The sequence below is a fragment of the Hemiscyllium ocellatum genome, chromosome 29 (genome assembly GCF_020745735.1).
Source record: "Hemiscyllium ocellatum isolate sHemOce1 chromosome 29, sHemOce1.pat.X.cur, whole genome shotgun sequence".
In the NCBI taxonomy this organism is placed as follows: Eukaryota; Metazoa; Chordata; class Chondrichthyes; order Orectolobiformes; family Hemiscylliidae; genus Hemiscyllium; species Hemiscyllium ocellatum.
This window is the reverse complement of record NC_083429.1, coordinates 38,280,163-38,301,252: the sequence shown is the minus strand read 5'-3', so window position 1 is coordinate 38,301,252 and position 21,090 is coordinate 38,280,163. Positions and strand designations below refer to the sequence as shown.

The 21,090-nt window shown below is 39.9% G+C and overlaps 1 protein-coding gene across 9 annotated transcripts in view; it reads right to left on the bottom strand.

Annotated features, from left to right (window-relative positions):
* LOC132829640 (neural cell adhesion molecule 1-like) overlaps positions 1-21,090 on the bottom strand; it is a 509,764-nt gene that overhangs the window by 175,949 nt on the left and 312,725 nt on the right. For all 9 annotated transcript variants that reach the window (XM_060846966.1, XM_060846974.1, XM_060846967.1 and 6 more), the window contains exons 2-4: positions 16,703-16,777; positions 7,429-7,641; positions 6,643-6,786 (exon numbers count right to left, since the gene is read on the bottom strand). In XM_060846966.1, coding sequence (XP_060702949.1) covers positions 6,643-6,786; positions 7,429-7,641; positions 16,703-16,777 — 432 coding nt within the window. The remainder of the gene's footprint in view (positions 1-6,642; positions 6,787-7,428; positions 7,642-16,702; positions 16,778-21,090) is intronic.

The window sequence follows — 21,090 nt, the reverse complement described above, 5'->3', positions numbered from 1 at the left end:
AGGGCTTGCACAGAACATTCACACCATGGAGACAGTGCACCAACACTGATTTCATGACAGTGGATAAAATCAGGGGATAATTTCTTGCTCAAATTACTTGGAAATTAAATTTGAATAAAATATTTTTTGCATGCATAAGCATGTCGACTGCTAAAACAGAATGACAACTATAGGTCTGTCATGAGAAGGTCTGCAAATAAAATTAACACTGACAACATTCACAGAGATCAAGCTCACATTGACAGGAGCTCGATTAGCGGGACATTATCTTTCACAGAACCATGGAAGCTCTCGAGTAGAAAGAAGAAATGGCTTAACTGACTGCAATTTCCAAAAACTCTTGTGTAACACAGAAAACTGTCAGGTGATTCCAACAATCGAAGCACAGACAGGCTGTGCATGGTAATGGGCAAAAACAAAAAAAAGCGAGATTTCAATACAAATTCACTGCATGATTTGTATATGCAAGACAGAATTAACAGTCGTAAACCAATGTTCTAACTCCTAAATTTAATGCTTTAAATTCTATTATTCAAAGTCGCAAAGGTGCTTAATCAACGGGTGGAAATTTTCCAGCTTTCTTTTTGAAAAAGGCGTGATGGCCTACTAGGATTATCACTGGATTGATGATCTGGGGACCAGGCTCAAATCCTGCCACCTCATCCCCACTTCCCCCTCCCTGACCCCCCAACCACTACCAGGCAGAGAGATCTTATTGCATGTAGAATCATGGAGCAGGCTTAAGGGCTGAATGGTCTGTTCCTAATTCTTGTTTGGATTCAAGGGGGGACACAGTATGCCTTAAGCTAGAAATTGCTAATTATGTTTATTGTGTGAAGTAAAATTATACTGCTACAGAATAAATTCATAAATCACGTCAAATGCAATGCTTGAGTCAACTTTACTTCATAAACCTGATATTTGTTTTCATTAATCCTCTTTTGGGCTGTTTTATGGAAAGTAATAAATCAGGAATTTGTTAATTACTCGCTCTGGGATCTGTCTTCCAGATTTATTTTGATGTTGAGAAAGTGGGAATTAGAAAGATTTCGTTTAATACAGATGCATATTTAATTAAACCGAGAGAAGTCACTTCAACCTGCAACTAATTTCCCAAGATTCTGACACATACATTTTTAATCTGGGTATTTAGTTATTGTTAGTTGTTGTCCAATACATGACATATTAAATTGTTACTCCTCCCTTCTCCATCCAGTAACATCAATACACCAATGGAATCTCACTTTATAGTCTTTTAGATATAAAGAGGATTAAAGAAAAGATGCTAGAAAGGGTGTGAAAATGAGATGAGGTGAAAGTGTGTACCCTGAAGACCTTTATCTATTGTCAGTGGGACATAAATCAACATTCACAGAAGACTGGGAAAGTTTTACGTGGTGACAGCATTTCAATATCAAAACTTTAAAATCAAATTTAATTATTTCATGGAAAGTGGGTGCCACTGCCAAGGTCAGGGCTTGTTCCATATTGCTGGAGGATTCTTCAGAACAGCACAGGCAAAGCTGACTCTTTCTTCAGAGTCACTGCCAATAGTGCAGTGATTCAGCAGCCAGTAGCAAATTTTGCTGCACCACATGTAGAAAGCTGACAAAGACTTGGGTCAACAAATATGATGATGTGGAGCTACATGATCAGCTAACACGAATCCAACGATTGTGATCATAGACAGGGTGAATAGAGATAAGCTTTTTCCCAGGGTGAAGGATTCAGTAATGAGAGGTCACGCTTTCAAAATGAGAGATGAAAAGTTTAAGGGGGTTACACATGGCAAGTACTTTACACAGAGGGGGGTAAGTGCCTGAAATGCGTTGCCAGCAGAGGTGGCAGAGGCAGGCACGGTAGGTTCATTTAAGTTGCATCTGGACAGATGCATGAGTAGTGGGGAGCAGAGGGATACAGATGCTTAGGAAATGGGCGACAGGTTAGACAGTGGATTTGGATTGGCTCAGGCTTGGAGGACCGAAGGGCCGGTTCTTGGGCTATAAATTTTCTTTGTACTTTGTTCTTTTTGACAGCTGCCTCCACTCAACCACATTATGGGCATGTTGCTATGGGATGAGTCACTGGGCCACTGTCCTACAACATCTCCTCCACTTCAGCAATCACCAGACAGGTACCGGTCTTTCCACATATGGTGTTTGTTTTCATCTTCTTTTTAACCCATCACTTAGTTGGCTTCTGCAATCCTGGACAAGCTTAAAAACAAGACAAGTTCTCAATGCCTCCTTCGTAACTGCCGAGTACAATTCAATGGTGACACACCGGTTTAAGACCATGATTGCCTTACTTGATCTCTGAAAGAATGCAACACTGAACATTACAGAGCCCCTCAGTCACAGAGCCACACAGGAAAACAGGAGCACGAAAGAACACCGGTCTTGTCTGATCTCTCGCTTGGCTTTGATAGCCAAGCTGGCACTACGATAGGTTTAGAAAATGCAGTCTTTCATACTTATCACAACTGACCGACTTTGAAACGTTCCTGGCAGTCGAAGACTAACGAGAAGAGGATTTCACAGATGTAAACAATTTTGAGCAGAAATGAACCTTGCAAGGCAGACCTAATTAGGTTTGGGTTCCAGCTTCTTTGTGTGCTTACCTCTATGATTCAGAAATGAATCATATCTATTTAACACCGCTGTTAATGGGGATAATTAATTTGTCATTAATACACAAGGCTTCCTGATAAAGCTTTATGTTTCTCTTTGGCTGCTAGCCCTCAAGCTTAGAAATAGACTCTGAATGGTCGCAGCTGCCAGTATTTCCACATTAAATATTCCTAGGCCCTAACCAGGTTACAAATATAGAATTTAAACTGACCAGGTCTGACATCCCCCATATCTGCATGCCGCAGAGAGCAGCAGCCCACTCTTTGCTAGCACTGAAGTGATACAGACAAGAAAGACGCACCAACACCAGCATCCTCAACCCAACATCGGTGGCATTGATGCACTGATCCCCTCCTTGATCAAGTAGGATGGGCTGGGCACACCGTCAGTATGACCAACACGGGACTCCCCAAGCAGGTGTTCTACTCCCAGCTCTGCGATGATAAGAGAGCCCAAAGTGGACAGTGGAAGTGCTTCAGGGATACCCTCAAGGTCCCTCTGGCCAAATGGGATATTCCCACAGACACCTGGCAATCACTGGTACAAGACCATCCGAAGTGCAGGAGTGGTATCTGAGCTCCACGAGACTTGTCGTCAGGAAAACGAAGAAGCCAGGCAAAAACATTGAAAGGAGTGTGCTGCTGTACCAATGCCCCACCCACCCCTGTCCTGTGATCACCACCTGACCCAAGTGTAACAGCTGCTGCACCTATTTATCAGTTTGTGTAGCCACCTACGGACTCACCGAGAGTGGAAAGAGGGTCATTCTTGTCTGAGAGGGGCCAATAATGACGAAAACTGACAAGAATCATACTGACAGTTGTTACTGGCCTTTCCATCTGGCCCTCATGTGTATGGCCATGACATGGCACATTTAATCTCCACCCCGCCTGTGTAACTGTGTGTCTATTTAGAATGATGGAAACATACAGCACAGAAGGAATCAATTTGTCTTGTCTGACATCTTTAAAAGAGCAGTCATGTCTGGACCCTTGACCCTATTTTTTATCCATAATCATGCATGTTCAACAATTAGCCTCATACTTTGCTCTATCAATGATCTTTTCTCTCTGACCTCTTGCCAAAGGGACAAGTCTTTCTCCACCTATTCTCAATGTAGGTCCCATCTTGAAACCTTTATTAGGTTACCTCTGAACCTTGTATGTTCCACAAGCCTTTCCTTATAAAGGAAGTGCCCTACCCTAGTAATTCCTGGTAAAACCTTCTCCCTTGCTAAAGCTTATACATCTGCCTTCAAGCGTAGTGCCCTACAATTGTCCTCAGTATTCCAGCTGAACCTATCCACTGATGTAAACAATTCCACTTGATCTCTTTTCTTTTACATTCCATTCCCTTGCTTGTGTCTGTAACCACCTTAACAATTTGCTCTGCCACCTTTAAGTTTTAGGGATTCCAGGCAAGCTGGTTTGTACTGCTCAGTGCACCACCTCTGAGTTTATGATAGAGGGACGATCATTGAAAAAGGAATTGAAATTGGCTGGGCCAAGGACACTACCCCGAGGAACTCCTATAGCAATGTCCTGAACTTGAGTTGTTTGACCACCACCACCACTACTTACAACACCAGGTACCCGGGTTCGATTCCAGCCTCAGGTGACTAGCTGGAGTTTGCACGTTCTCCTTGCGTCTGCAGGGGTTTTTGCTAGGTACTCTAGTTTCCTCCCACAGTCAAAGATGTGCAGGTTAGGTGGACTGGCCATGGTAAATTATCCCATAGTGTCCAGGGATGAGTAGACTGAGTGGGTTAGCCATGGGAAATGCAGGGTTATAGGGATTGCGTGAGAGTTGTGTCTAGCTGGGATGCGTTTCAGTGGTCAGTGCAGACTTGATGGGCCAAATGGCCTTTTTCCTCACTGTAGGGGTTCTATGTTCCTGTGAACTGGGCAAAAGCATGGCAAATGGAGTTTGATGCAATGAAGTATGATGTAATACACTTTAGAATTAATAACATGGAAAGATTACACAATCTGAAAAGGATATAAATTTGAAAGATGCAGATGAGTGAAGAGAAGGTTGTTGTGATTCTGGAAGAGGATTTTCTAGATGATACATGCTATTGCCACTGTACATCAAGGGTGGAGTCAGCGAATGGTTAAAGGTAATGGATGATATGTCAAACATCCAGGCAAGCAGAAAGCATTCTGTCATGTTTGTAGACGTGGGAGACAGGAGTTGAGTTATGCCTCACAGGAATTTCCAGTTTCTGACCTGTTCTTGGAGCCATGTTAGTTACATGGCTGGTCCAATTTCTGATCAGTAGTAACCTTCCATGATGTCGGTACTGGGAAATTTGCTATTAAAGGGAAATGGTTAGATTGCCTCTTGTTGGAAATTATCATTAATATTCATTCCACACACATTCCAGACAATTGCTACCTATCTGCTACATCTGGATGCAGTCCAGGTCTCGTTGCATTTGACCATGCACAGCTTACTGATGTGTCACATATGGTGCTGAACGTCGTGTAACCACTGGCAAAGATTCCAACCACTGGAGTTTACGATAGAGGGAATGATCATTGATGAACGAGTTGAAGACAGCTGGCCCAAGGACACTGCTGTAGGAGTTCCTCAGGGTAATGTCCTGGATTTGAGTTGTTTGACCGTCAGCTGTTTTAACCAGCTTCCCTTTGTGCTGGATTGGACGGCAAACAGCAGGAGTGTTCCCAATTCCCTTTGACTTCACTTTTGCTTAGATGCTGTAATGCTATGCCTGGTCAAACACTGCCTATTGCCAAGGTTTGTCCATGGTTGGACAGGAGCTAAGTGGCATTGGCCAAATCCCAGCTAGACATCAGTGAGAAGGTTACTGCTTTATATATACTGTTAGGAAGTATTGTCAACAACACCTTCCCACACTTTGCTGATAATCAAGTAGATGGGTGGCCTGGTAATTGGCTGAGTTGTCTTGCTTTTCGTGGATATGGGCAACTTTTCGCCATTTTGGATACATACCAATGCTGTACCTGCATTAGAACAGTATAACTCAAGGAGTGGCTAGTTCTGGGGCACAGCTTGTCTGTGCTATTGGTGGGATGTTGCCTTTGTAGTAGCAGGTTCCTTCAGCCATCTCATATTAGGTGGAGGGAATCTCAGAAAGAGACAGAGGTGAGATCATCTGGTTGGCAATTCTGACTGACGGTGACTGCAAATGTTTCAGCCTTAATGTCTGGGCATCACTGAGCTTTCTTCAAATCACTGCTGAATATCCACCATGAATGACCAAAAAAAAATGATAGTCCACTCACTTTGAATGCTCCCCAGCCCACGTAACATTATCACTATCATTATATCAATTTTCAGTGTGGAAACCTGATCATGCCCATACAGAATTGACGGCCTCTCAATGGAACTATTTATAGACACCATCAAGTTCTTTTAGGCCATATTCATTTTAATCAAACCACGTAATATTTTAAGATCCAAGTTGAAGAATCGACGTGTTTCAATTTTCTTTTTTCCTTTTCCTACCATTATCTTCAACCATTCTTGCCTCATCTCAGACCAGGGCAAGCATTTTATCTCTTTCATTGACAAGATAAAAATGATCCATTTAGCTACTTTTACATCCATTCTCGTTGTGCAATAAGCCAAGCGTCCATTAAAATCCTGACTTCTCTTCCTAACCACCATTCTAGCTGACAATCCACAGGAGTACGCTGCTATTTTTTTAAAAACAGGGCAACACATTCATGTGATAGTCTAATCAGAGCTAATTAAGTCCAAATGTTGGAAAGAAAAGGGCACTGTTTGCTGGTTAGCAAATGCTATTTTAATCAATATCAACTTCCATTAGTCGTGAGCACAGCCCAAGAAGCATGATTATAGAAACAAACAGACTGAATACTTTAAACTTAAGTATTTGAAAATGCACACCAGAACAACCACAATTAATCACCCACTAATCAGACAGGCAATTGCAAAAGTATTACTTTTACAGTTTACTATCACAGTTTGTAAAATTGAGATCATAGATTAATTTTTAGCTCACCGTCTTTCTTCATTAGGACGTCTCTGCCTCTGTGTTTCCAGGTGATGGTCGGTGGAGGTGAACTGACAGAATCACAAATGACAACGGCATCATCACCCACTTTGAACTCCTGTGGTGAAGGGGCATTTCTGAATTCAAGTTTCTCTGTTGAAAATAAAGAGGAAAATGCAAGACACTTAGGAAGTTTTCATTGTATTTACAATTTCATTCATACTCTTTGGATCTTGTTTCTTTTCCTTTCTTCCTCTGTCTCAGTAACTGAGGTAGGTTTTTTCACTTACAATTACTAAATATTATGGAAGTTAAAATTTGAGGAAAAATAATCACTGCAATCTTGGATTGGCAAAGTAAAAATTTCCAGTGCCCATCAGGATAGCAGCTTTCCACTGGTTTAAATGTTAGAAGAAGCAAAATATTATTTGATGCAGAGATTTTCATAGCTGTGCTCGAATTGATCCTCAGGATAACTCCAAAGTTGTAAGTTTTTGGATAAACAAAGCCTCTAGCAACCAACCTTTCCAAACAGTAGGAATCAATGGGATATAAACTGGGGACTGCACAGCTTAGCCAAAATAGTGGTGGCATTACGCAATGAGAATGCATCACAGATGAGACCAACATTGTGGCATGATGACCTCAGAGGAAGTGGACTGGGGCCTTGAAGACTGCTGCAGAAGGCTGAGAAAAGTGATCGAGATGTTGGGCTATCAATGTTAAGATTTTTGTTTAAAGGCACAGACCCATCCAAAATAAAACTTGTAAAAAAAAAATTACTAAATGTCTTACGGTAGATCTTAACATTAACCGTAGCCTCCGAGTCGTTCCCATCTTTTGATGTTGCCACACATTTGTAAATGCCAGCATCATCAATTCTGGCACTGTAGAGAGTCAGGCTGGAGGATATTTCATTTACTGTCGCAACAGCAATCCGTTGTTGATTTGGATCAATTTTTTGTCCATTCGGCAGATACCAGGAAATGCTGCTAACATCTCCAGTCGCTAAAATAAAAAAAGATAATGAGATACACTTATTTAGCTTATGTACTCAATGCAATGCTTCAGGTAACTACGAAATGCAGATTGACAGTTTAGAAATCAAAGGTGACTTAGCATCTGTCCATTTAGGAGATACTTATTGTACCTCTGTTGCTTGGGTTCAATTACATATACCTAATATTTTATAATTTGCCTTTTGTAAATGCTCATATTAAAATTACAGACTAGAAATTATGATGAACTGCATGAGAAGGCATGTGCTTTACACTTTTGTATGGCATTTCGCAAATATGGCATACCAGTCATCAAACCATTTGAACTGTAGTGAGGGATATACCTTATGAACGCACTGGAGCTTTGTTTTATTAATAACAACCAATAATCTGTTTCCATCTCTTATTTATTGATAGTGTTAAAAATATAAAATGTTAACATACTAGTAAAGATACCAGATGCCAATGTGAAAGTTATTCAACTCTCAATAATGAGAGTCACTGAAAAGTATTCTTGTAAAATGCTATGATATCCTGGAATTCACCATCACACTGAATCTAACCAGACATATGCATTTACTAATCTATAACTGATACATGTTCCCTGTCTCAAACTCAATATTAGTGATTGTGGAAACGGTTTGCTGATTAAAACTGGGCAGTTAATCTTTCCTCTTCTTCAAAATGGGGATATGGAATGGAAGTTGGATGAGTGGATAGGGGAATGGAGGGAAGGTACTGATCAACCATGATCACCTTTGATAACATCTGATTCTCCTGTCTAATGAGGATTTGTCCACTTCTATCATAAAATGTATTCAATGACCAACACCACCACCCCTATACCCGCCCCGCACTTTTGGAGCAGAGGTTTAGCTCAGTTGGCTGGACAATTGGTTTGTAAAGTAGTATGATGCCTATAGAGTGGGTTCAGGTCCTGCACCAGCTGAAGTTACCATGAAGGACTCTCCACCTCAACCTCTCCCCTCGTTCGAGGTATGATGACCCCAGCTGTCTGTCTCTAATGAGAGTAGCCCTATAGTCGCTCAAATGAGCAGACAGGAGGAAGCTGGTCTGCTACCTGCATTACATTGGACAGATATAAAATAATTGTGCATTCCTCTCAGTATTTCTTCACAAGGGTAGCTATTTAACTTGGCCTATGTATCTTTTAAATTGTAAGTCAGAAAGACCAAAAGTGCACACTCTATACAAAGTGCTACTCGAGCAGATATTATATTAACAAAAATGTTTTCTTTGATCTTCTACTACTAGGCATTTGACAGTGAAGATCCTGAGTTCAATTTCAATTCTAATTCAAATCACACCATGACTAATGTAGGCAGTGTTGGTATCAGGAGTCCGAAGTACTACGAAAACTTTGAAGCAACTCATTAAACAAAATTCGCATAACCAAGACCAGTTACTTGCATATTTGTTAGTAAACTCTAAAGGCCCCATTCTTGCTATTTATAATCAGAGTGCTCTGACAGTACTCAATTTCATGTCACTGGCCTGGAGTCTTCAGCACTTTGAGTAAGAGCTGTTGTCAATCAATCATATATCTCCTTTGCTATATGCACTTTAATTTTAATAATATTTTATAAGATTTTGTGACAGAGCATTTGGTGCTGATAAATTAAAATTTATATAATAAAAGCAATAGGGTTAGGGCTTTACATAATAAAAGCTGAAAATGTGGACAGATACTTGGAAAAGGTGATGTCCAATTTAATATTTGTTTTGTCAACAACTACTTAACACTTGATCTAAAAACCTCCAAATGAGTGAGCAATTTCCATGATTTAAGCATTTCTTTTAATGTGCAAAAATCACAGAATTTGCATTCCAATTAGCTTCCTGACATTTAATAGACTTTGTTCAATCAAATCAAGTTTACAGTTCAAATTGGGTAGTCATTTTTCTAACTACAGTTCTGCCTAATTTAATCCATCCAGTGTTGAATAAACATAATTCATTGCATGCTTCTCATTTTAAAATTGTAAATTTCATTACTATATCAATAAAAAATTAAGTCAAAATCTTGCACAACCAATTTGATTGCTATTTTAGATCTAAATGATATGTTGTGCAAATATAAAGAGGTTTTTCCACTTCAGCCCATCTAACACACAGTAGGAAAGCATAGCTAGAAATTTTGCATCCAAACCCATGATCTTCCATCCATTAAGCTCAGTGACTGCAAAATCGCAGACTTGAGATTCTGTTGACATGCATGCACCGAGAATACCAAGCAGAAAATAGATCGGTATGAAGTGGAGTAGTGGAGAAAGGAGAAAATGTCTTTGTGTTATCATTAATCAATGCTACAAAGGAAACCTCATGATTAAAATGCTGGAAATTCCTTGAGGAAGACAAATGATCTACAACACAGGAATTATGGTCTTGCTTACCCATAAAAGTGTCTGTAAATTATAGTCCCAATTGAGATATTTATACTACAGTACAGGTTGCATTTCTGGGCAGGCACTTGACAGGGTAGAATAGCTTGAGCTAGAACATCTCATCATGCTCTGATTAAGTATTAAATACAGTGTGTAACACACCATTTCTATTTTTGCCTGGTTGAAAGATAAATCATTTCAGTAATGGAATGGTGTTCAAAAACACTCCGCAGTTGCCCTGGGTTTCCTCCTCTGTCTTATTTCATTCTGATTTATGAAAATTAGACCAGCCAAGATTTGAACATTTGGTTCAGTTCATGTGGACAAAATCTGGACTGCAACAAATAATATTAAAACCACCAGCATAAATCCTCAATTTCTTTTTATGACCTTGGGGTTTTCTTCACAGGCTTAACAGGTTGATGTTTGAGAGTAAAGATCAATCTTTCAATGGATGTGATCCACATGGAACAATATAGTTGGATTATGTTTTAAACTAAGATATTCATGGGATCAAAATGGCATATTGGACCATTACAGAACTCAAAAGATTTGTGTACATATGAATGCAAGAGTTATGTTGTCATTCACAACTCACTCAAAAGGTAACATATAACTTATAGAGCTGGAGAAAAAGAAAAAGAAATTGGTCTATCGTGTTCTTGCAAAATGTAGAAAATAATATTATTTCTTTGTTAGCTAAATGATAGCTGCTTCCACTTTCAATGAGGTTATCACACTGACATTTTGAGAGATCTCTGTATTCTGCCCCAAGTATTTTTTTTTATTTTATCAATGGTCTTTATATGCTATTAGATTTACTAGCTTTTGGAACTCTTGATCTGACTTCGATTATTGTATCTTTGGTGTAAGTCAATGATTGATAACCTGAGTTTTAGTTGCTATTGTCTTTACCACTTCAGCATCACTTAATTATTGCAAATGCTGTGGAAATCTCTGTGACTGCAAGTGTTGTCACAGATGATCTTGTGGAATTTTCCCCCTAAATCTGTCACCTTTATATTTTTAATGGTGTCACTTTCCTGTTCAGTCAGAGTCCAATAAGCTTCACTGCTGCTAATGACTATCAGAAGCAGTGAGAAAAAAATCTATGGATTCAATAAAAAGGAACTGGAGTGGTGAGAAAATGATCGAGTGTAAAATGGCCAGGGGAATATGTTTATGTAGGTGTGCATTGCAATAAGTGAGAACTACAGATCACAGCAAAGCATTTGTAAGCACTAAGGACTATGTGATTCAGAAGAGCAATTCTGAACAAAAGGAGTTAGAGGGTTAGAACTGCGGAGTATTACAGAATACAAAGGTTGTCTATTAAACAATTTAATAGTTTTTAAAGGTTAGAAAAGTTTTTTTGAGTGCAAAATGATAGTTTTCAATTGAACAGTTTACTTCGCATTGGTTCAGTGCACCTAATGCTAAGTTGAGATGGCCTTTGGCAGGATGAGGGCTAGAAATTAATCAAGTGCCATAATCAGTCAAACTGATATATGTAAAATGTACTAACTTGCATTAGAGCTCACTTGGCAATGATCAAAAGTGATCGAGATGTATGACAGTGAAGTGCTGCAAAAAACACTGCTGGAGTACTCAGCAAGAAGTGTAATGATGAGGTTATATACTTCCCAAGTGCAAAAACTCCAATTTATTATTAGCAACTTTCCCACAGCAATGCTCTCAAAAATAGAGGAAAGATCTGTCCAAGTTTGAAGTGCATGAGGGAGACAGGTTCCAGCATTTTGACTCAGTGACAGCAAAGGAACAGCAATATAATTCCCAAGTCAAGATGATGTGGAGCTTGGAGGGGAACAAGCACTCAATTGTTTGTTCAAGCCTAGCATCTTCCTTGTTTCCCTCACTCCTAGGGAACTTCTACCATGGACAACACAAAGAAGATCATTCATACCGATCTGTTTAGAGGAAAGTACCATTAATAATAATTTATTGCATTACATCTCTTCAGTCTTGCAAGCAGATACCTCAAACAACCTTGTCAAAGTACTCTAGTGTCTTGGTTTGTCCTAAGACTGTTCTATCATTTAAAGACTCATGACTGATCCAACATTCCTCATATTCACTTTCCTGCCCTTTCCCTATAACCCTCAAATCCCCAATGGATCAAGAATATATCAAAGTATTAAACTGGCGCCCCTTTAGTTTGAGACTACGTCTTCTGGTCCGAGACTCTCTCATGAGGGGAAACATTCTCTTGAATTTTATCCTGTTAAGTTCCTTAAGAATCCTACATGTTTCAATGGGATCACCTTAATTCTTAACTTCCATTGAGTACAGTCCTGATGAAGGGCTTTTGCCTGAAACGTCGATTTCGCTGTACTTTGGATGCTGCCTGAACTGCTGTGCTTTTCCAGCACCACTAATCCAGAACCAAGCTATTTAGCCTTTGCTCATAAGATAATCTCTCCATTCCAGCAATCATCCGAGTGAACATTTTCTGAATTGCCTCCAGTGAAGTGACACCTTTTTTCAAATAAGGGGACCAAAATTGCTCAAAGTACTCCAGGCATAGTCTCACTAACACCTTGTACAGTTACACTTCATTCCTTTGAAATAAAGACCAAACTTCCATCAGCCTTTTGGATTACCACTGTCTTCTAATTTTCTATGTTTTATGTGCAAATACCAAGTCCCTTTATGTTGCAGCTTTCTGCAGTTTTTCTCTATTTAAGTAATATTCTGTTTCTTCCAAAGTGAACAACTTTACATTTTCCCACATTAACCTCCGCTGGGCAACTTTTTGCCCACTTACTTAATCTATCAATACCTCTTTGTAAACTGTTTGTATCCCTCTCTTAACCCGCCCTTCCACTTATTTTTGTGCTGCCTGCAAAGTTGGCTAGAGTACATTCACTTCCTTCCTCCAAATCACTGACACATATTCAAACAGTTGCAGTCCCAGCACTGATTCCTGTAGAAACTCACTGGTCAGGGGTGGTCAAACTGAAAAAGGGCCTCTTATTGTCACTCGCTGTTTTTTTCCCATAAGCCAATTCTCTACGCATGCCAATATACTACCTGCAACACCATGGGGTCATATCTTATGACTTGACATTTTGTGAGCTACTTTGTCAAACATCTTCTCGAAGTCCAAATACACCATGTCAACTAGCTCTCCCCTATCCATTCTAGTTAAGACTTCTTCAAATAACACTAATAAATTAGTCAAGCATGATTGTCCTTTCATGAAGCTATGCTGACTCTGCTTCATTTACAAAAATCCTGGAATTCCCTCCCTAAAGGCATCAGAGGTCAATCTACAGCTCATGGGCTGCAGTGGTTCAAGGCAGCAGCTCACCACCACCTTTCCAAGGGCAAGTACAGACAGGAAATAAAAATGCTGGCCAGTCAATGGTGCCCAAATCCCACCACCGTATATAAAAATATTTTGATTTTTCAAATGTTCTGCTATCACTGCCTTAATAATTGACTCCAATACTTTTCCAATAGTAGTTGTCTTACAACTAGACACTTCTTGCCTCTCTCTGTTTTTGAACAGTGTTTTTACATTAGTAGTTTTTGAATCCTCTGGCATTTCTACAAACTCCAATAATTTTTTGGAAAATTCCAAACAATGCATCCACTATCTCTGTAAGTATCTCTTTCAGGAACTTCAGATGCAATGCATTAGGGTGAGGGGACTTACTAGTCTTTAGCCCCATTAGCTTGTCTAATACTACTTCTCTACTGATAGTGATGGTATTTCATTCCTCCCTGCACTCTTTAGCATTAATAGAATATTGGGAATATACATGCATATCGATGGACTGTGAAAGATTGAGAGATATGGAACAGTTTGGACACTTTCTGTCACCATGTAGTTTCTTGTAGATTAAGACAACAGTTTCATGTATGCTGTGGTCTATCTTCTGTCTACAGAAACTCAAATAACTTAACAGAAAGAAAAAACAAGCAAAGCATTTAGGGAAGTAGGACAGAGTTTTAAAGCCTTTCATGGTTCCGAAAAGATGATGAGGACTCTGCCTTGGTGATTGCCTGGCAACAATTTCTGGATTTGGTGTTCTGTTTTCACAGACCGAAGTTGTCAGTAAGGAAGGAAACCCCAGGAACCCCAAGTCTCTCAATAAAAACCAAAAGAACTGTGGATGCTGTAAATCAGAAATATAAAGAGAGATTGCTGGAAAAGCTCAGCAGGTCTAGCAGCATCTGTGGAAAGAAATCAAAGGTTTATTTTCAGACTTTTCATCACCACACTGGGTGACATCTTCAGTGAGACTCTGGATGAAGCACTGCTGATATTTCCTGCTTTCTATTTATATGTTTGGGTTTCTTTGGGTTGGTGATGTCATTTCCTGTTCTTTTTCTCAGGGGGTGGTAAATGGGGTGCAAGTCAATGTATTTGTTGATAGAGTTCCAGTTGGAATGACATGCTTCTAGGAATTCTCGTGCATGTCTCTGTTTGGCTTGTCCTAGGATGGATGGAGACTTTGACTGGGAGAACACATCCATCCAAGGACAAGCCAAACAGAGATACTCATGAGAAATCCTAGAAATATAGCATTCCAACCGGAACTCTATCAACAAACACATTGACTTGGACCCCATTTACCACCCCCCCCCCCCGAGAAAAACAGAAAATTACATCACCATTTGAAATGACATCACCATGGGAAATGACATCACCGACCCAAAAACCATAACATATAAATAGAAAGTAGGAAATATTAGCAGTGCTACGTCCAAAGGCTCACTGAAGATGTTACCTAGTATGGTGACGAAACGTCTGAAAATGAACCTCCCAGCTCAGCGAGCAAGCCTACATCCAGAACCTCAACTTGAGCTATAAATCTTCTCAAAACTAGCTGAGGGAAACCAAAATTAACATTTTGGGTCGAGTGACCCTTCCTCAGGTCAATGAACTTCCATCCACTGTTTTCAGATTCTTCACCAACTGGAATGTTTTCCTTTTGACATTTGTTTGTTTTTTAAAACATCATATTTGCAGAGATTTTGTCTTTTGTATTGTGTTTGTCTATGCTTAGGATTAAGGCATACAGTTCTAATTTCAGGTTATCATTTAAATGTTAACCAGTGTTTGCCACTATTTTAAGAATTTGTTTTTAAGAATTAAGAATTAGCAAGAAACAGATTATTTTGAACTAATTATAAGTGACCTGGTGCAATTCACCTTTACTTGGGATAGCACCATTAAAAGGGATTTAATAGGTAATGTGTGGAATCGTATCAATACCTTTCTACTATGATTAGTGAAACGGGGGCTCAATCATTCGTACATTTCCTGCGATAACTATTCTTGTAAGAATAAACAGGGATCAGTACTTGAGGTATGGCAAGGTAATTGGATGAGAGTTAAGGGTGTGAACAGAACTGAAAATATGTTGCTGGAAAAGCGCAGCAGGTCAGGCAGCATCCAAGGAGCAGGAGAACTGACGTTTCAGGCATAAGCCCTTCTTCAGGGCTCCTGTGGTGATGTGGCTCATGCCCGAAACGTCGATTCTCCTGTTCCTTGGATGCTGCCTGATCTGCTGTGCTTTCCCAGCAACACATTTTCAGCTCCGATCTCCAGCATCTGCAGTCCTCACTTTCTCCCTTAAGGGTGTGAACAGCAAATTTCAGAGAAACATCAGGAAACAGTTCTTTTGAAAGAGAAATCAAGCAGAGCACCAGATTGCCAGGATGAGTGGTTGGAACCTTGACGATGGATTCATTTAGGAAACATTTAGACACCACTGCAGAAGAGAGTAAAGTTAGTAATCTGGAAGGATAACATCAATTTGGTTGAATGACTTCCTTCACTTTATTTTGTAAGCACAAGATAAATTCAGTACGTGTCACGCAGCAAGCCAGAAGGGCTGCCCAGGACTATAATCAATATCCCTATCCTGGAACTATATGGAGCCTGCTGTTTATGATATTACTATTGTCCATCAATCACAGCAAGTACACGTTGATGAATAAGTGCTGATAAACTGTGCCCTGGTATTGTAGACGTTCTTGGCATTCAGTTAAATTCACTGAGGAAGAACTTCCACTGTGCAGTTTATGCACACATTCTTTTGAAGATAGTTGAGTGTATAGTGCACAGAGGATACTCTAGTGAGCCAAATACTCTTAGATTTGCTCAGAAAACAATCTGCAATGCATGCATAATGAACTAGTAGCATCAAACAAAAAAAGAGTGGGTGGTTTACTCACTGAGGTAAAGTAAAACAGATCTCACTTTGCAGTGTTTATGAGTTGAGCACCTTATTATTTAGGAGGATGCTGGATCATCTGTTATATTCAATTTTGCGACTGTAGAAACGTCGGTGCAGTTGAAATAATCTTTATTTGGAGATGCTGGTGTTGGACTGGTGTGTACAAAGTTAAAAATCACACAACACCAGGTTCTAGTCCAACAGGTTTAATTGGAAGCACACTAGCTTTCGGAGCGTCGCTCCTTCATCAGGTGATAGTGGAGGGCTTGATCGTAACCCTCCATAATCACCTGATGAAGGAGCGTCACTCTGAAAGCTAGTGTGCTTCCAATTAAACCTGTTGGACTAGAACCTGGTGTTGTGTGATTTTTAACGTAATAATCTTTATTATTGTGTGTCATGCATTTATAGAATTTGTTTTACTGACCTTAGTCTTTGACATGTCACAACTTACCAGTGCATAGAAAAAATTTGGAATCTCCCACACTGACCTCTCCTTGGGATGGCATGATATCAACTTGCAGTGCGGCTGAAAGAGGAGACACAAACGTTAGACAAATAACCAAACACAGACTCCCGGTGTGAACAACATGCACACAATTAACAATTACATGGTGACACAGATCGATGACATCAGGTGTACCACTGTGACTGGGAGACAAAAGGCTCGACAACTGCTCTCATGTAATAAAGTCGGCACGGTGGCACAGTGGTTAGCACTGCTGCCTCACAGCGACAGAGACCCGGGTTCAATTCCCGACTCAGGCGACTGACTGTGTGGAGTTTGCACATTCTCCCCGTGTCTGTGCGGGTTTCCTCCGGGTTCTCCGGTTTCCTCCCACAGTCCAAAGATGTGCGAGTCAGGTGAATTGGCCATGCTAAATTACCCGTAGTGTTAGGTAAGTGGTAAATGTAGGGGATTGGGTGGGTTGTGTTTCGGTGGGTCGGTGTGGACTTGTTGCGCCGAAGGGCCTGTTTCCACACTGTAAGTAATCTAATCTAATCAAAGTCACCATATTCCTACTGGGGCTGCTTCTCTCTCTCTCATTTGAAAGAGAAACACAACAGGTCGTGGTTTAACAGAGGGTCACCATTGTCTCAGGCAAGGGGAGAGGTTGAGAATGAGACTTCTACGTGGTAAACGCAGCCAATGCAAGCAGCAGCAGTGTAGCGTATGAAAAGACATCACTTTGATAAATAAACAGATTAGGTTAGATTAGAGGAAACCGGAGCACCCAGAGGAAACCCACGCAGACACGGGAAGAATGTGCAAACTCCACACAGTCAGTCGCACGAGGCAGGAATTGGATCCGGGTCTCTGGCGCTGTGAGGCAGCTGTGCTAATCACTGAGCCATCGCGCCACCCCGATACTCTCAGCCATGTGTATTTATGCACGTAAAACCTGCTTGTCTTTCGAGGGCTATAATATTTACACAGCTCTTCACTGATTTGTACATCATGCAAGCTTATGACATACATGGAACACAGGATCAACAAACCCATTCATTTAAGAAGTTCAATTTTGTTCCATGAGTGTGACTTCACTGGTTTCTGAAGATCAGATATATTGCACAACTGAAATTTAAACTATTTCTTTCTACTGTAAATTGAAGACCTGCATCATACTAGACACAACATAATGATGTTCTTCAGGAGAGACCTTTTCCTCCAAATTATTACATATTGACCCTGAATTTCAGTCAGTTTCTTCTGATCTGCTGCTGATCTCTTAAAGACTGGCACCAAGATCTGGAAAAAAAACATTTCTGAGACTTCAGTCTCCCGCTAGGAATTTGCCTAAATTCCAGATGATAAATGCCACACTCCCACATATTTTTGTCAAGTCGAGAAGATAGCTTGGGAATTTGTTCACGATCCTCTGCAGTTATGCTCTACTAACAGAGCACAAGAGTAGCAAAAAGTGACCATACAGTAGTGATCACACCACTTTCTCCTGGATGTATCATCACTGTGAGCAGATAAAAAAAGAACTAACAGGGTAGTGAAATAAAATTGGCAGAAACATTATTCCTAAAGCATAATTCTGCCATATTACTACTTTCAGCAAATGACCTATCATATTATGTTTTAATACTCTGGTGCTTAACTTTTATGCTATCGATATAAGCTTCACATAAATGTGATTTAAGAACTTTATTTCAAATGTCAATTTTTTAAAAAAAAGTTTCCTTCTTTTCATTCAGTGTTATTTCTTTAGAGGAAGAAGTGGTTTTGATATTGAGGAGGTAATATGATCAAACTAATGATCTACTTACTGTTGAAGCAACCATAAATTTTAAGACAACTCAGGCAAAATGATGCACAGAACATCCATTACACAGCGAGTGGTGTGCTGCTAAGCATTTTTTGCTCCTGTTTAAAACATTCTGAAATTTTTTTTCAACCATATTATTTTTAAAAATCATTACATTTTCTCTCATGCTGCATATCAGAGACAGGAGCTTGGCTAAAGTAACATCTGTCAATGTTGTGCAGGTGAATCCAACAATGAAACATACAGTTCAGACGCATGCATTTAAATACCAATCAGTCTGCATGAGCTGACTGAAGGGGTATTGCTCCTTTCAATGACATACAAACTGTCATGTCCTTTTATTTCATCGCCCTGGCTATTTAGCCGAGTCATCATGGATCAGTAAATGCCTTGCCTTCTAAGATAGAGCTCAAAGAAAGTATATTGAAGGAGTGTTTGCACTCCATCGCGTAAAATAACTTTTCTGTGCTATTGGTTGCCGTGACGACTGTAAATTTGACCTGTGAAATGAAAAGACTCTGTCTTTGATCTTTGCTATTTGTTGGGCAGCAACTTTTCTCAGCCGAGTACTGTAATTACACAGAAAAGGGTAAGATAGCAATTAGGAAACAAGGTCCCTTCTGATCACAAATCCGATATGGACAAATAATGATGAACTATTCGCATAATTCATTGTAATTTCAGGTCATTACAGTGTTTCAACCATCAGGATGCTTCACAAATTGTCCTATTAATGGTGAAAACTAAATACAGCTGAGGTTACAAACTGGAACAGAAGTTGCTGGAAAATCTCAGCAGATCTGGCAGCCTCTGTGAAGAGAAATCAAACTTAACGTTTCAGCTCTGGTGATCCTTCCTCCAGCTTAAATTAGCTGTGCTGGGTCATGGATACTTCAACTATTAATTTGTTATTTTTTTTAAATAAAAAAATAACTAACTTTGGTGTAGAATTGGTGTGTAAAAAGACGTTCATAAACATTATCTATTTACATACTGTTTTCCAGGTACAAGCAGTGTAAAACAAAGTGCTAAAAAAATTGCATAAAGGGATTCTAAGAGGTTTCCCCTTGGAGAAGAGGCCAAAACAGGGAGGCGTATATACACTCATATACACCTTTTAAGATGTAAATGAGGTTATTTTTCTGAAGGTTGTCAGTCTGTGAAGTTATCTTCTGTAGAAGAAAGCGGAGGCTAGGTCATTGATTTTATTGAGGCAGAGCTGGCTAGATCTTTTAATAGACGTGGGTGTAGATATGAAAGTAAAGCTAGGATCTTAACCAAATCTGGATGGGAGAGCAGGCTAGAAGGGCTGAGTGAGCTATGGCTGTTCCTACATTTCTAACAGGCTAGTCTGTCCAAAAAAAAATTGCTTTGCATCCTGGATTCTTTCACAGACCAAGTTCCTTTTCACTAACATAAGAATGAGACTTCAGGCAGAAGCTACATTCAGGGACAAAGGGAAATACAGAAACATCTCGCACTTCAAAAACCACACCATGGTAGATCCCCACTTGTCCCTGCAAAAGCCCCACACTCGGAATTTTTTAAAACAATTATAATTGACCACAAATTACTTTTTTGCAATATATTCCAAAATGCACTCAGCCTGTCATCATAGAGAAACCTTTGCCTTTGGTACAAGTGCCTTCCTTACACTTGGAGACCAGAACTGCATGCAATGGCCTGACATTCGTTATTCTAGCATAGCTGAGTGTTATGCATGGGCTGGATCCCATCACAACAGACTTCAAATCCATCGCCCAGGAAAGTGAAGAATCCTCTGGGCAATTCCCTTATGCCTGGAACTCTCTGAACATCTCCATATTAAAAACTGGACACATCAGAGGGTACCAATGAAATTATTATAGTCATAATCATAGAGTCACACAGCATGGAAACAGACCTTTCGGTCCAACCAGTCCATGCCGAACATAACTCCAAACAAATCTACTCTCACCTACCTGCTCTTGGTCCAGATTTCTCCAAACCTTTCCTATTCATGTATCTGAAGAAGGGCTCATGCCCGAAATGTCGATTCCCTTGCTCTTTGGATGCTGCCTGACCTGCTGCGCTTTTCCAGCAACACATTTTCAGCAGTATTCATGTATCTACCCAAATGTCTTTTAAATGTTGTAATCGTACTCGCATTTCTGGGAGACCAGAATTGAATGCAGTATTTCAAAAGTGGTCTAAGCGATGTCTTGTATGGTTGCAACATGTCTTCACAACTCCTACATTCAATGTACTGACCAATAGAGGCAAGCGAACCAAATACCTTTATCACCATCTCGCCCACTCTGTGACTATTTTCAAGGAACTATGAAACTGTACTCCAAAACGTCTTTGTTCTGCAACACGGTTTCATAGATTTGTCTATTTTCCCTTTGCAATACAGATGCAATAAACCCTGATACAACTTGCCCTTGCTAGCAAAATATTCCAAACAGGGGTTCTTTAAACAAATTTGTTTCCAAGTACTCTCCTCATTCACAGTGACAAGCTTAAATTGATTTTCTTTTACAAACATTAGAACCAAAGTATTCTTTCTCTATTTACTGTATTAAAT